The 15,435-nt window shown below is 33.5% G+C and overlaps 1 protein-coding gene across 3 annotated transcripts in view; it reads right to left on the bottom strand.

The window, feature by feature from the left end:
* Positions 1-15,435, bottom strand: part of DPYD (dihydropyrimidine dehydrogenase) — a 696,413-nt gene that overhangs the window by 450,375 nt on the left and 230,603 nt on the right. For all 3 annotated transcript variants that reach the window (XR_013991662.1, XM_081024809.1, XM_081024810.1), the window contains one exon: positions 10,098-10,185. Coding sequence is in view for 2 of the 3 variants with exons in the window: in XM_081024809.1 (XP_080880935.1) it covers positions 10,098-10,185 (88 nt within the window). In the remaining variant the exon portion in view is untranslated. The remainder of the gene's footprint in view (positions 1-10,097; positions 10,186-15,435) is intronic.

The following is a 15,435-nucleotide window of genomic DNA, read 5'->3' as shown; positions in this document are numbered from 1 at the left end:
CAACTTGAAGCTGACTGGCACCACAACTAAGATTGAAAGGACAACAACTTGACTTGGAAAAACGTTCTGGAAGTACACACTGTTCCCCAATAAAGTCCTGTTCCCCTTCCCCAGTAAAATCTTAAAAAAAATAAAAATAAAAAAATTAATAAATAAATAAAAAAGGCTAAATAATCAAGTATAGTTTCAAACTTCTCAAGAACTTATTACATTGTTTTTCATTTCTTCCTTTGTTTCCTCTTTTCTTTTTACTCGTCCAATGATTTTACTTTCAAAAATTTTATCATGTGTCACAAAATGTGCTGAAATTGTGTACACAACGATTTAAAAAAATTAATCCCAAGTCTTACATGTTTTTAACATAGTGTGTTTGTGCATGGAGTGGGGGAGTGAAAATACGCACACCACCAAAGATAATAAAAGGATAACTATATGCAGTCCTATAAATGACGTATAAAACATTTTGCTATGTACAAACACAGACTACACATTTATCTCAGCAGGATGACTATGAAAGTCTTATGTAGGAAGTGTCATTTGAGATGAATATTGTAAGTATTGACTATCATGTAGACACAGACTGAAAAATTTTCTCAGTAAAGGACAGAGAGCCAAGGTATAATGGTGGGAGATACAGGTTACTTTTGAGGAATGGCTAGATAAATGATGGTGGAAGAGTCCTATAAAGTGGTACTTTTAAAGCTAAAAGAGTATATTAGGACAGCTATTGTACGCAGTTGAAAGTCATACTAAGAAAATTTGAGTCCCTTTGCTTTTACTACTTTCCCACTGAACCTCATACACATGTACTCACATTCAAAACATCTCAGCCTCACCTATCACTCCCACGATGGCCAACGACACGAAGACAGGACTTTATCTCCTGCCAAGTCTCCTTCTTCATCAACTGGGTCTATTGTCTCCAACAGAAAATACCCCTACCCTCTACCTTCATCCACTCTCGGATGAGGAGAAGAAAGTGAACCAACAAAATGCCAGGGTATGGGATCATCAAATTAAGATCAACTGTTTACATGTGATACATCGAAACTGTCTGCTTCAACTTTTATAGAAACCCAGCCTCACGGAATCTCTGCAAATCTCTCTGTTCTTCAGACAATACAAAAACCAACTGAGATGCCACAAAGGAGAGGAAAGACGAAGCCGAGTCTCACATGTACATACCAGTTTTCTTTTTCTTCCTTCCTTCCTTTTTTTTTTTTTTTTTTTCCGGTCATTGGCTTAGGATTTAACTGAACCATGAAAAGAACTACTGAAATGTTACACTATAACATGGAACAATAAAGGTGTTGGTATATTAATAGATTAAAAAAAAGAAAGAAAATTTGACTTATTTGACTTATTCTAAATGCAGTGATAACCACTAAAAATATCTGAAACATTTACAGTTTGTAAGCAGAGTTACCTCATATGGAGAGTTCTTCATACTCTAAGAGAAGCAGAGTGATTTTGGGTGACAATGATTACCATCATAGGGACCAGGATTACCATTATTGACGTGATTAGCATTCTCCTAATATAATCAAACTGTTTAGGAATCAATGGCAGCTTGAACTTCGAACCAGAAGAAGGAGATTTAGAGGTCTTTAAAATGGATTTACCTGTATATCTTCACAATATGGGCTCAAATAATCCAGGTCCTTTAAATATATACATATATACTTTTTTTTCTGTACTTGTACAGGTGACCAATCCCTATTACCTGATTCTTTTTTTTATTTTAATTTATTAGTTTCAGGTGTACAAGACAAGGTAATACTTAGACGTTCATCATTTATATCCCTCACACTGCGAACCCCCCTCCCCCCATCCACTATCCCTCCGACCTCGCACCAAGCCATGATTCTGAAGATTAAGATGCACCTTCTATAGATACTTGTATGTTAATATGATCAAAGAGTAATTGCCATACATCTATTTTATCTCCTGGGGGATTTGCTTGAGCTCATTAAGTGATGATTTAATGAACTCTCAGCAGGAATTCTATTTTCCTCATTTCTGGTTTCTTGGAAGCCACCTCACAATTATAATTGAGTACTTATAAGTGACACTAGATTAGATAATACTACAAATAAAAAAAAGTTGGTTGGCAAAATATTCCTGCCTTTTTTTTTTTTTTTGCTTAAAATTAAGTAAGGTTTATTATTTTAAAACAATCTATTCAGAATTGTGCATCCCTAAATAACTTCAGTTTTTACCAGTACAGAAGTAAAGAGGGTAATGCAGAGGGTAAAACCTTACTGCATTTTCTTTTAAATAAATAGAAAGTATATCAGATTGTGTACAATTTAGAAACTCCTGATTAAGAAGCTAAGTAAGAATAACTTTTTCCAGAGAAAAATTCTGGCTCTAAGAAGGCACAAGAGATTTAACTAAAGGCCATACTGTAGAAAATTTAATACCATAATCTCTCAATGGATTTTCTTTACTGTAATGACCTCTTCTTTACCTGCTACAATATTTGGGAATCATCACATTTCAAATATATTCTTTTCTGATAGTAACTGAAAAAAAACAACTGGTGGCAACAATAAGTTAGGCTAAGTAGAAAGACTAGTTCTTGCAGCTATGGGGTCCCATTTTGGGATCCTTCAGTTCGACACCTCAAGGTAGTCAGGTGCCATCAGCTGATTTATTGGCTTTGAGTCATTGTGTCTGTAACAGCTTTTTATATTGATGTACACATGTTTGCATTTGCTACGCTTTTCCTACCTTCTCTATAAAATTCACTTTCCACATTTTAGTTGCCATTTAGTACTTTTCTTTAATGTAACCTTAATTTTCTTACCCATAAAATAGAGTTAATATCCACTTTAAGGGCCATTTTAAGAGTTAATGGCATAGATTATATTTAAAACTAAGAGAAAAGAATTAAGCACATGATATTTTAGCGATTATTGCTACTACTACCAATATCACCACCATTAATCCCATTACTCCCACTTGTTTATTTCATTTGCAGTATAATACAAACTTTACAATAATATAATATCTATTTCCTTCTGAATTTGTTCAGTGTTATAATAGCCCTCCACAGCATGTTTTAACATCCTATCAATTTATTTTGGAAAATAGTCAAAACAATTGCATTAAAAATCAATAATAAAAATAATTAAAAATACTTATAGTGTTCTGGCTATGTGCCAGGCACATGGGTAGGCACTGAAGATCTATGAATAAGGCAGACAGAATATTCAGCCTACAAGATTATAACTTCTAGTACAGAAACAAACGTGTAAGCAGTTAATTATAACACATTCAGTAAAATAATTGCTGTAATAAAGTACAAAGTTTAGTGTGGACATTCAGAAAGGAAACAGGAACATAATGGTTTGGGGGTTGGAGGAAAGGAAATGACTTCACTTATTCAGGCTAAAGAGAGAAGGTAGGGAGTGGATCATTACAAGTAAAGAGAACTATGTGAAGTAAAAAAATAAATAAAAGGACATCGAAGCTATGAACTTAACTATGAAAATAATGACAGTTTATGTCAAAAAACTGAGACCAAAAAAAATTGAGATGAGGTAAAACTGAACACAGTTAAAAATGGCTGAAAAACAATTTAATGGGTAAAGTAACTGGAGACATAAGTTGTTGACCAAATCATAAAGAGTCCTGAAAGTCTTATTTTGAGGAGTTCTTCTTGTATGTTGAATAAAATAGGGAGCCACGGTCAGGAGGAAGGAACTTAATAAGGGAATGCCATGATCAAATCTAATTTTTGAAAGATCACTATTTCTGCTGTGTAAATAACTGTGGCCAAGGAGACTTGGTTAGGAGGCTATAGCAATGGTCTAGCAGCATTCAGGTGAGGGAATGGTGATAGTCGGAAATGATTTTTAAGAACAGTCTTTGAGGCAGACACAAGTAAAACATCCTGTGGGAGACAGTTAGCTATCTCCGCATTTTCCTCCTCCCTTTGTGTCTATTGTGACTGTAGTAATAGATTTTACTTCTGCTTCCCCTGTACTCCTTTTTTTCTCCCAAGTATTGAAACCAAAAATTCAGAAAAAAAAAAAAATCTGTCAGAAAAATATAAAAAGTTTTGCTATTTATCTGAGGTGTCTTAGTGTATGTTCTTTCCCTCTCATACTTGTTTAAACTTTTCAACGCCACCATGTTTTGTGAGAATATAAGAGGTAAACTAACAGAAAATGGACAATCAGAAAAGGCAATGAAAATGGGCCTTTTTAAAGCAAAGACTAAGGGTTCAGTTCTTCAGTCATCTACAACAGTAGCTGTAGAATTTAATCACACAAAAGGACTTTAACAAAAAAAGAACAACTATACTCAGGTCCATATACTTCTCATTCCTCAAGTTGTGTGAATATTGCTGTGGGAATATTCCATGATTTTCCTGACTGAAATTAAAATCTTGCTACTTAAAATAAATTTGGATTTATTTAAATTTTTAATTTCAGCATAGTGTCTGCAACATTGCAGTATTTCAATACTTATTTAATTCCCTCAACAGCTACTTATTAATAGGTGGTGGAAATGATATGGTGAAAGGCAGTTAGTATTTCAGGGTCTTTACAATGTACAGCACTGGCTTTCAAACATTGACTACTAAGCCACATTTAACACATTCCATGTTCATGGATAGGAAGAATTAATATAGTTAAAATGTCCATGCTGCCTAAGGCAATATACATATTCAACACAATTCCTATCAAACTACCTACAGCGTTTTTTCACAGAAATAGAACATATAATCCTAAAATTTATATGGGACCATAAAAGACCCCGGATAGTCTCAGCAATCTTGAGAAATAAGAACAAAGTGAGAGGTATAATGATACCTGACTTCAAAATATACTACAAGGCTACATTAATCAATACAGCATGATGCTGGCATAAAAATAGACGTATAGATTAATGGAACAGAATAGAGAGTCCAGAAATAAATACATGCCAAGATACCCATTTAATCTATGACAACGGAAGCAAGAATGTACGATGGGGTAAAGACAGTCTGTTCAATAAATGATGCTGGGAAACCTGGACAGACACATGCAAGAAAATGAAGCTGGACCACCTCCTTACACCACATACAAAAATAAATTCAAAATGGCTTAAAGACTTAAATGTAAGATCTGAAACCATAAAATACCTAGAAGAAAATATAGGAAGAAACTTCACAGACATTACCCGGAGTAAGATTTTTACTGATATATCCCCTCATGCGAGGGAAGTAAGAGAAAAAATAAAACATGTGGGATTACATCAAACTAAAAAGTTTTTTCACAGCAAAGGAAACCATCAATAAAACAAAAAGGGATCCTACTGAATGGGAAAGGATATTTGCCAATGTTATATCTGATAAAGGATTAATACCACAAATCTATAAAAAACTCACTCAAGTCAACTCCCAAAAAACAAACAACCCAATTAAAAAATGGGCAGAGGACATGAAGAGACATTTTTCTAAAAAAGACATACAGATGGCAAACAGACATATGAAGAAATGCTCAACCTCACTAACCAACAGAGAAATGCAAATAAAAACCACAATGAGATACCACCTCACCCCAGTCAAAATGGCTATCATCAATAAATCAACAAACAAGTGCTGGCGCGGATGTGGAGAAAAGGGAACTCTTGTGCACTGTTGGTGGGATTGCAGATTGGTGCAGCCACTATGGAAAACAGTATGAAGGTATCTCAGAAATCTGAAAATGGAACTACCCAATGATCCAGTAATACCACTGCTAGGCATCTATCCGGAGAAATCCAAAATTCCAATTTAAAAATCTGTATGCACTCCTATGTTTATTGCAGCACTATACACAATAGCCAAGACATGGAAACAATCGAAATGCCCATCAGTAGATAACTGGATTAAGAAACTGTGGTACATTTATACAATGGAGTATTATGCAGCCATAAAGAAAAAAGAAATCTTACCATTTGGAACAGCATGGATGGATCTAGAGAACATTATGTTAAGCAAAATAAGTCAGACAGAGAAAGACAAGTACCATATAATCTCACTGATATGCGGAATCTAAAGAAAAGAATAAGTGAATGAACTAATCAGAAACAGTTTTGGGGACAAAGAGGAAAAACTGAGAGTTGTTAAATGGGTGGGGGGGTGGGGATAAGGGGAAAGGTGAGGGGATTAGAAAACAGTCAGTAACCACAAAATGGCCTCAGGGTTTTTGAAAAATAATTTGGGGAACGTAATCAATAATGTTGTAAAGATTTTGTAGGGTATCTGATGGACACAGGTCCCATTTGGGAGACCACCTCAGGGAAGATGTAGATGCTTGATCAATGTACTGTACACCTGAAGCTGAACAATAATGAATGCCAACTATAATTTTATATATTAATGTGATGGCTCGGTGCGATGGCGGAGGGATAGTGGATTGGGAGGATGGAGAGAGGGGGGTCCACAGTGTGAGGGATATAAATAATGAACGTCTAAGTATTGCCTTGTCTTGTGCACCTGAAACTAATAAAAACAAAAATATATATGTTTAATATTATGTAGTGTGCATATGCAAGAAAACACATCCAAAAAACACACATACAACTGAAAAATACTTTTAAAAAAACAACACTTGGCCTAACCATGTGTAACACACTTTGATACTTTCCAGTCTTTTGTGTTCATTTTTTTTAATTAAAAAGAGAAATGATGGTTATAGTTCATTATATTGATTATGATACCAAGCAAAGGGAACCATCCAATACGTTGAAAAAGCCCTTTTTATAGTGGATGTTCTGATTCTATATCTGAACATTGACATCAACATACTGTGCAAGCACTTTTATTTCAATAAAAAATACCAAAATTTCAGTCTTTTAAAAAATCCCAATTGTCTCCAAACAACGCAATACATTTTCAATAGGACATAGAGCTTAATCTCACTTATCTTGATTTTACTTAGAAGAAACAAACTCTCTCACGAACAAAGAGATATAACTCTTTAAGTCTCACAGTGATGCATGTACAATGAGATAATTTCTTTAACAGACACTGTTAGCATGAGTTAGGAAAAAGCCTAAAAGTGAGAAACTTTTCACCAGCAACATCACACACAATATTAAAAATAAGAAACATGAGAACGCACTTGTATTAGCAAATAGATTTATTAAGCTAACCTTAATAAACTATATTTAATAAAAATAAAGTCATTTTTTCTCTTATACAAAGTAACATATAATGGACAGTACTTATAAATATAGATCTATATATTGGAATTTCCAACTACAGTAAAAGAAAACATTCCATTTTCTTAAGTAAACTATGTAACCAATATATAAGCACTAAATTCAAAAAGGGTTTTCTTTGCTACTAAGCGCTTTATTGATTTTTCTCAATAAGGAATCCATGTATCAAATACCAATGATGATGCAAACCTATGGCAGAGACCTGTCCTTCTTTTCTCTCTATAGCTCGATCATCCTCTTTTTCTATAGTAACAGAAATTTAATGGGGCATATGCCCACCCAGCTGAAGGCTATAATTCCCAGCATCCTTTGCTGCTAGGCATGTTTCTGTGACCACGTTGCAGACAGAGATAAAAGTGGTATGTGCAAGTTCCTCTCCCTATTTTCCATTTTTGTTAACAGCAATGTGGACAAAGTGGCCATTAATGACCAAAGATGAAAATCAGGTATTGAGGATGGATCACACTGTTAAATGTGTGATCTTTCTTAAGCCTCTATTATTATCCTTCCTTAAAGTGCCCAAACCTATGTCCTAAATAATATGGAAGTCCTATTCCAAAATTAATTTCTCCAAAGTGAGTGGGAAACAGGAAAATAGTGAGTGAAGTTTAAATCTGATATAGAAGCATGGTTAATGAACAAAAGCATGAAAGGATGTGAGGCTGTCCAAGTGACAGGCAGTTCTATGGTAATAGAAAGGTCAAAACTCCCACCTCAGCAATCAAGAGTGTCAAATAAACAATTCCTGGAGGATGAAGCTACTTGTCTTCTACAGACAGAAGCTTTTTTTTTTTTTGACAAGATGAAACTTTCTTGTATATATTCATATCAAATACAGAAATAGAACATAACTGCATTCTACACATCACTATACCAAAATGTCAAAAGATTTCCGGCGTGAAAATTTCCCAGCATGAAAATGCACAGCAACATAAATATGAAAGGACTCCACATTTTAAAAGCTGTATTCACACCATTAGTGCAGAGTCAAATGGAGTACTGTGAAGAGATGTAGCATTATCAAGTAACATATGTAAGGGGACTTAATGGAATAAAATAAAAGGAAATAAAAACCTGAAACATTAGTTTCTTACAGATGGAAGATAGCATTATGGTTGAAATCACTCAGAGTGACAAACCTTTTAATTATTCCAAAATTTTGTTATAATTTTCTTCTTATGCTATTTAGAGATATTTCAGTGTATTTTTATTTGGCCTCTATCTCTTCAGTACAGAGATTGTTTTCAGACAGCATTCATAGAGATACACAAAACTGCATTGGCATATACAACTCCTTTAATGGAAAACATATCTTTTATATACAACTGCTGTAGGAAACCACAATGGTGAATTTCAAATAGCTATTTGAACAGATCACCAATATTTCAGACATAATGCTTGACAAAATTGTCCTTTTATTACCAACCAAGCATTTCTGAACAAGTGTTTGTTGAGAGTAACAAACTTACTGATCCAATGCTGCTTTTATTACCATGTTTCCCCGAAAATAAGACCAGGTTTTATATTAATTTTTGCTCCAAAAGACACATTAGGGCCTATGTTTAGGGGACATCATCTTGAAAAATCTTGCTAGGGCTTATATTCCAGTTAGGTCTTATTTTCAGGGAAACACGGTAGTAGAATATACTTGATAAATACTTCCCTTATTTCTTCATGTTAAATTCTCAACACAACTGTAAAGTTGAAAAGTAAAACCAAAGTCTCTATAATGCCTCTCAAAACGGAACCTAGAGAAAATTTAAGACATTTTCTCCTTTGTATTCTTGCTCTACACAAAGATTATTGTACTTAAATGAAGATAATATAGAAAAATGGTGATGACAATGGCACTCAAGCTTCTGAGAAGGAGGTCCAATACATTTAGAAGCTAGAAAATAGTGAAAATTTATTTTCCTCTCCATAATTCTTCATTTAAATGAAGGGCGTGACAGAAATGGTCTTAGGCTTGGTAGCAATTATCTAGAAAGGTATCACATGGCATCCTGATAAGAAAATTTGGTAGGCTAAGAAGCATTCCTGATGTTTTCACTCTAGAAATGCTATGAAAAGGGTTAGTCCCAAAACAAATGTTATCCAGTATGTGATCACTTAAAGAGGTGGAACAGCTTTTCAAACTCTGAGTAGATTCATTACTTAGATATTCATATTCAAAGTATGTGAACTGCTGAAGAGACAGATAAACTAAAATACATCAGGATGGGCTCATATGAGAGAATGGATACCAAGTTCATGAGACAAGGACTAAATTAAACCAACTGTTCTCTCTGGTCTTTCAACTAACAATAAGCGGACAGAAAAAAATGTTAGAAAAACTCAATACTTATAGGATTTTTAGGTAAAATATGAAGCCCTAAGATACATTAAGTGTTTTAGCAGCTACGAGTGTCCATGTATATTTCAGAACTATGATTACACATCTTTAAAATTCAGCCAAATAGGAAATGTCTTCAGGAAATTTTGAAAACAAATGAATAGAACAAGAAGATAAGTCAATTCTGTGCTTTCCTATCAATATAGCCATTTTGTTTGATCATAAAGAGAAAGCTACAGCATCTAAATGTCTCTGAGCCCAAATCCTGAGCTTCTATGTCATGACTTGAGAACATTTTGCTTCTTAGAAACGTTCACTGGTGATGATGCAAGAGTGAGAGAATGGGAAGATAAAGATGGTCTCGCCAGAGTCTATCCATAATGAAGGTGAGACAGCACAACTGATTGTAAAATGGACAATTTTCTTTGCCTACTTATTTCTGTCTACTATTCTCTGAACAGATGTAACTTCTACCATAGACATGTCTGAAGGCAGTTATTCTGGATGTTGTCAGGAAATGTAAAAGAATATTATAAAGAAAAATATTTAGAAGTAAGCTACTCACCTATTCCTATGAAAGCAGCTTGGTACCCTTCTTCTTTCAAAGTGCGAAGAGTCACTTCATTCACTGAAAGGGTTTTACCACAAATTATCTATAAGAAACAATATGTGAATAATGATGTTTTGGTATTTGATTAATAAAAGCTTAATCTCCAACATCAAAAAGAACAGAAACTTGATATATATCAATTTCCATACATGTGTGGAAATTTTTTTATATTTTAGTATAGAGGTTTATATATACAAAGTAGTACATAAGTGGAACACTAACATGTTTTACTTAAAGGCTAAGTACATTTTACCTTTGAATAAAGTAGTGAAGAAAAGCTAACATATTTAAAATCACATCAGTAAAATTTCATAGCTTGATTATTATGTTCAAGGCACTATATGGGGGTGCTTTAAACAATGAAATGATAAATGAGACAGTTTCTGCCTCAATGTGTAGTCAAGATATGTGCAGAAAATGTACACTAATAAATATAAAACAGGGTGATCAACACACATCTATGAGAACTTAAAGGAAAAAGAGATTCATTGTGGCTAAGGTCATAAAGATGAGGATAAAGGGAGGTAGTGGGATTTCAATAGGACATTTTTAAAGAACGAATAGAATTTTGATTGGGAGCATTTTCCGGGGAAGATTAATAAACTCAGGAACCAGAGAGGAGCCATCCCTATTAAAAGTCACAATATTTTGTCCAGTTCCCAGACGTGAGTCAATTTTCAGATCTGCAATCTACTGACTGTAGAGTGGCCAGGTCCTAGGAAAAGGACCCTGCAATATTCAGGCAAATAAATACTGTGGTGCTTACCCTAGTCCTTCTCCAAAGGGAACTATGGCCATTTTCCTAGGTGACTGTATACTGGGAAAAGGGAAATAATCACACATTTCAAGGACATTGGACACAGATTCTTCATTGATACTGATATCTGAAGATGTAAGAGTGGGGACCTAGAGGGATGAAGGAAAAACTGAAGCCTGGCTAAGTTCTGGCTCACAGTGGACCCATTGAAATCCCAGCCCCAGTTAGTGATTCTTTTCTCAGTTTCAACTGCAATATCAAAATGGTTGTGTTTGTCAGCTGAAGTAACCCACATTGGATCTCTGTGCAGTAAGAGCTACAATAGCTATAATAATTAGGAAGGCCAGATAACTTCCGAAACCCTGGCTGAGGGTAAATAAAACATGTTATCATATTCTGGGGATGGATGGGATGAGGAAAGATGGTAGAGGTCTATGTTATATTTCTGCTTAATTCACCAATCTCGCCCCTGCCAAGACAAGATGATTCCTGGAAAATAACTGTAAAGTACTAGAGCTTTGACCAAAGAGTAGCTCTGACTGCAGTTTCTGTGACCAATGTGGTATGATTTCTACAGCAGATTAATAAGGCCACATGTACAAAGCATGTGGCATACTTTTCCATACTACTTCCGAGGAAAGGGGATCAAAAAATAGTTCACATTCACAGGGGAAAGATAATACTCATTTACAGTTTTGCCTCAGGAATATGTCAATTGTTCTGTAATAGTACACACAATCTGAAATGACCTGGCCATCTCACAAAACATCACAGTGATCCATTACACTGAAAACATCATGTAGACCAGACAACATGAGCAAGTGCTGACTGGTATGCCAGAGACTTTGTTCAGCCACATGTGCTCCAGAGGGCAGAAACTGAACTCTAGGATGATCAGAGACAAGCCACTTGAGTGAAGTTTAGGGGTCCACTCGTCAGGCATGCGCCAATATATCCTCTCTAAAGTAAAAGATTTTGCTGCAATTTTGCTCTCATTTACTACCATAAAGAAGGAAGTATAAGTGCCTGGTAGGCTTCTTTAGGTTCTGAAGACAGCATGTTCCTAAAAACAAGTTTTTAAATTAAGTTACAGAGGAAGAATGAATTTTACCCATGAAACAATAATTGCAACTAACCTGCATAGAGCCTTCACCAAGTGCAAGGTGATCTTCTAAATGCTGCATGTACAGACTCATTTAATCCTCACAATTAACCCTATGAAGTGGTATCAGTATCCTCATTTTACAGATGAGGATACTAAGGAGCAAGAGAGTGTAGAGAACCTTTATCAAAATCACATGTGTACTCTACTTGCAGAGCAAGAGTAACAGCTACGCTCTTATGTCTTTGGAGGTTATAAGCAGAATAAAGGAGGTTACAAGCAGAACTGGCACTATGTTCAAAGGCACAGAACAACATATTATATGAGGTGTGACCTGAAACTACAGTGAATGTTTAAATTTAAAACAAAAAGAAGTATCACAGTAAAAGACACATTGCCATTAATCCCCTTCAAAATACTCCCCTTCACTTCAAACACACTTATCCCACCATGCTTCTCTCTTTCATTTCTGATTTTGTTTATTTGCGCCTATTCTTTTTTCTTTAGTGAGACTAGCCAGGGGTTTGTCAATTTCATTCATCTTTTCCAAGAACCAGCTCTCTGTTGCATTAATTTTTCTATTGCCTTTTCATTCTCTATTTCATTTAATTCTTCTCGAATTTTTATTATTTCCTTCCTTATGCTGACTTTGGGTGTCATTTCCTTTCTTTTTCTCCTAGTTCTTTAGATGTACTGTTAGGTTGCTTATTTGGGATTTTCCTTATTTCTTAAGATAGGCCTATTTCTTGACATAACCTGTAATGACATAAATTTCCCTCTTAATACTGCTTTTACAGTTTTCCAATAATTTTGATACAATGTATTTTCATTCTCATTTGTTTCTATGTATCTTTGATCTCTCCTTTTATTTCTTCTTTTATAGTTCCACCCTTTCACTTTGAGTCTGTATTTGTCCTTGCATATGAGATGTATCCCTTGAAGGCAGCATAGGTTGGATTTTGTGGTTTGATCCAAGGTGCTATTCTGTGCCTTTTTATTGGTGAGTTAAGTCCATTTACACTTAGGGTGATTATTGATATATGAGGATTTCCTACAGCCATTCTATCATTGTTTTCTGGTAGCTTGGTGTCCCCACTGTTCTTTTGCCTTTGTGTTTCTGTCTGTTATTTTATTTGGTGGTATTCTATAATTTTTTTTTCCTGTTTCCTCTTTTTATATGTTATGTGTCTCAGTTCTCGATTTTTTTTTCTTTTTTGAGTGGTTACCATTAAGTTTATGTACAATTCATAAGTACGAGTACAGTAGTCCTTTTTCTTTAGCATGCATCTTATCTCCGGATTAATCCCCTTTGCAAATTCAGATTTTCACCTCTTCCCTTTTATATTTGTATTGTCACAAATTCATTTCTGAGTTGCAGTAGCAAATTGTGCTCTCTCATTCTTCTATTAATAGACAGAATATCTGTTGCAATGTTTATAAGCAGGGAGCAACCAACATGAGATTAATAATTAATATTAAGAATTCTGGAACATATCAAATACCATAGAATAAAGCAGAACATTAACTAATCATGTACTATTAAAAATGTTTAATACTAAATTTCTAATAATGGGTGTTATTATTAGACTTAGTAGAATTAGATGCTATTAAATGTATCTGATAGTGAGGCTTTAAAATTTTAATTTTTACTTTTAAAAATAGATTTTTTTTTCTGATTTTTAAGATAATGGAAAGTTCTACCGGTAATTTTATGAAATAAACAGCCTTAATATCAACTATGTGATACCCATTATAAAATATACAGAAAACAATGTACATGCTCTTCACAATTTTCTGACACAACATTTGGCTAAACAGATAAAATATTTTTAGAATTTCTAAGACAGAAGATGAGATGGAAGAATTTAAAAGTAATATTAGCTTTCTTTAGAAAGAAAAATTATTTCATCAACTATTATTGGGCATGTTTCTCCCTTCCAGTAGAGATATGACATGATTTTATATGTTTTCCAATAATATCCCATAATAACAAAAATGCTTGCTTCAAATAACTGTATTAAAAAAAAATGATGAGGAGAGGTTATCAATGAAGAGATTTCAGTTAGGTATTTTTTACTGAACTCATGAAGCAGAACAAATGCTAAGCAATTACAGGTTAAGGTAAATCACAATAGAATTTTATTAATTATTTGAGAACTGGCAAATATGCATATTTTAAAGATATTCAGGAAAAATACAAAATCTTTATGCGTGTTTACATTTTTAGCTTAAAAATGAAGTCATTATAAATATTATAAAGACTGAAAAAAATATTTATAGCCACCTAAATTCTGAATTGCAAAGCCAACATATAAATAGCAGATAATCTAAAAGATGAGTAATATCATCTGACACAAATATAATAAGAGCCTTTGTTAAAGTCCACCTAGGGTTGAAAACAATTTGCAGTGGTCTACATTGAAATTTTTATAAAATCTCTTGATTTTATTAAAATATAACAGCTAAGAGGCTATTTTTTAAAGAATAATTTATTATTCTAGAAATAATCGTTTGATATGAAATCGAGAGTATACTCAATAAATTAAAAATTATATTTCCTGCTGATAAGTAAAGTGAAAAAATTTGAATTTGATCACAAGAATACAGAATCAAATAAAAATATTATCTCAAACAATTCTGTATAAAAGAGAAAAACAAAATAAAACTACACTTACTCAAGAAAAATAACAATAATACTAATAAAAAAGATATGGATGCTGACAAGGATCTGATCAGAGAGAAACTAATAATTTTAAATTGTTTCATTATTCAACCTAGAAAAATGAAAATAAGTATGTTACTCAAGAGTTTAAAAAAGAATAACAAGTGTAAGGATAGCAGAGGGAAAGAATTAATAAAGATAAAATCAGCAATTAATTAATACAGGAACATAAAACTCTGAGAGCTGGTTCTTTTAAAGAATACATTAATTAGAGATACCACTACCTAGTCTTATCAAGAAGAAAAGTTAAGAAAGCACAATATACAGGTTTAGAAACACAAAAGCAAAAATAATCACAGGTACAAATTAGATATTTTTATCGTACAGATTAAATCTACTCATATGGTAATAAATTAAAAAATCTCAATGAAACAGAACTTTCTTTTAAAGAAAATATATATTGGCCAAATTGACATGAGAATAAAATAGGTGGAAAAACTAGTAATCATATGAAAAAAGAAAAGGTCAAAATTGTGTCTCTCAAAAAAGGCTTTATGCTCAGAAGAATAAAATTGTCGAATCTGACAAAAAAGGTAATTCTCAAGACAATATTCTTACCAACAATAAAATAATTAAATGTTGTGAAGTTTATTTTTATAAGGCTAGCATATTTCTATTACATAAACTCATGAAGATAAATAAAAATAAATAGAGAAAAATAAATAAATAAGGGTGTTCAGTAGATTTCAAACTCTACAAGAACAGCAACAAT

The sequence above is a fragment of the Rhinolophus hipposideros genome, assembly GCF_964194185.1.
Source record: "Rhinolophus hipposideros genome assembly, chromosome: 19".
Taxonomy (NCBI): Eukaryota; Metazoa; Chordata; class Mammalia; order Chiroptera; family Rhinolophidae; genus Rhinolophus; species Rhinolophus hipposideros.
Note: the sequence above shows the minus strand (reverse complement) of the source record. Positions and strands in the feature narration are given on the sequence as shown.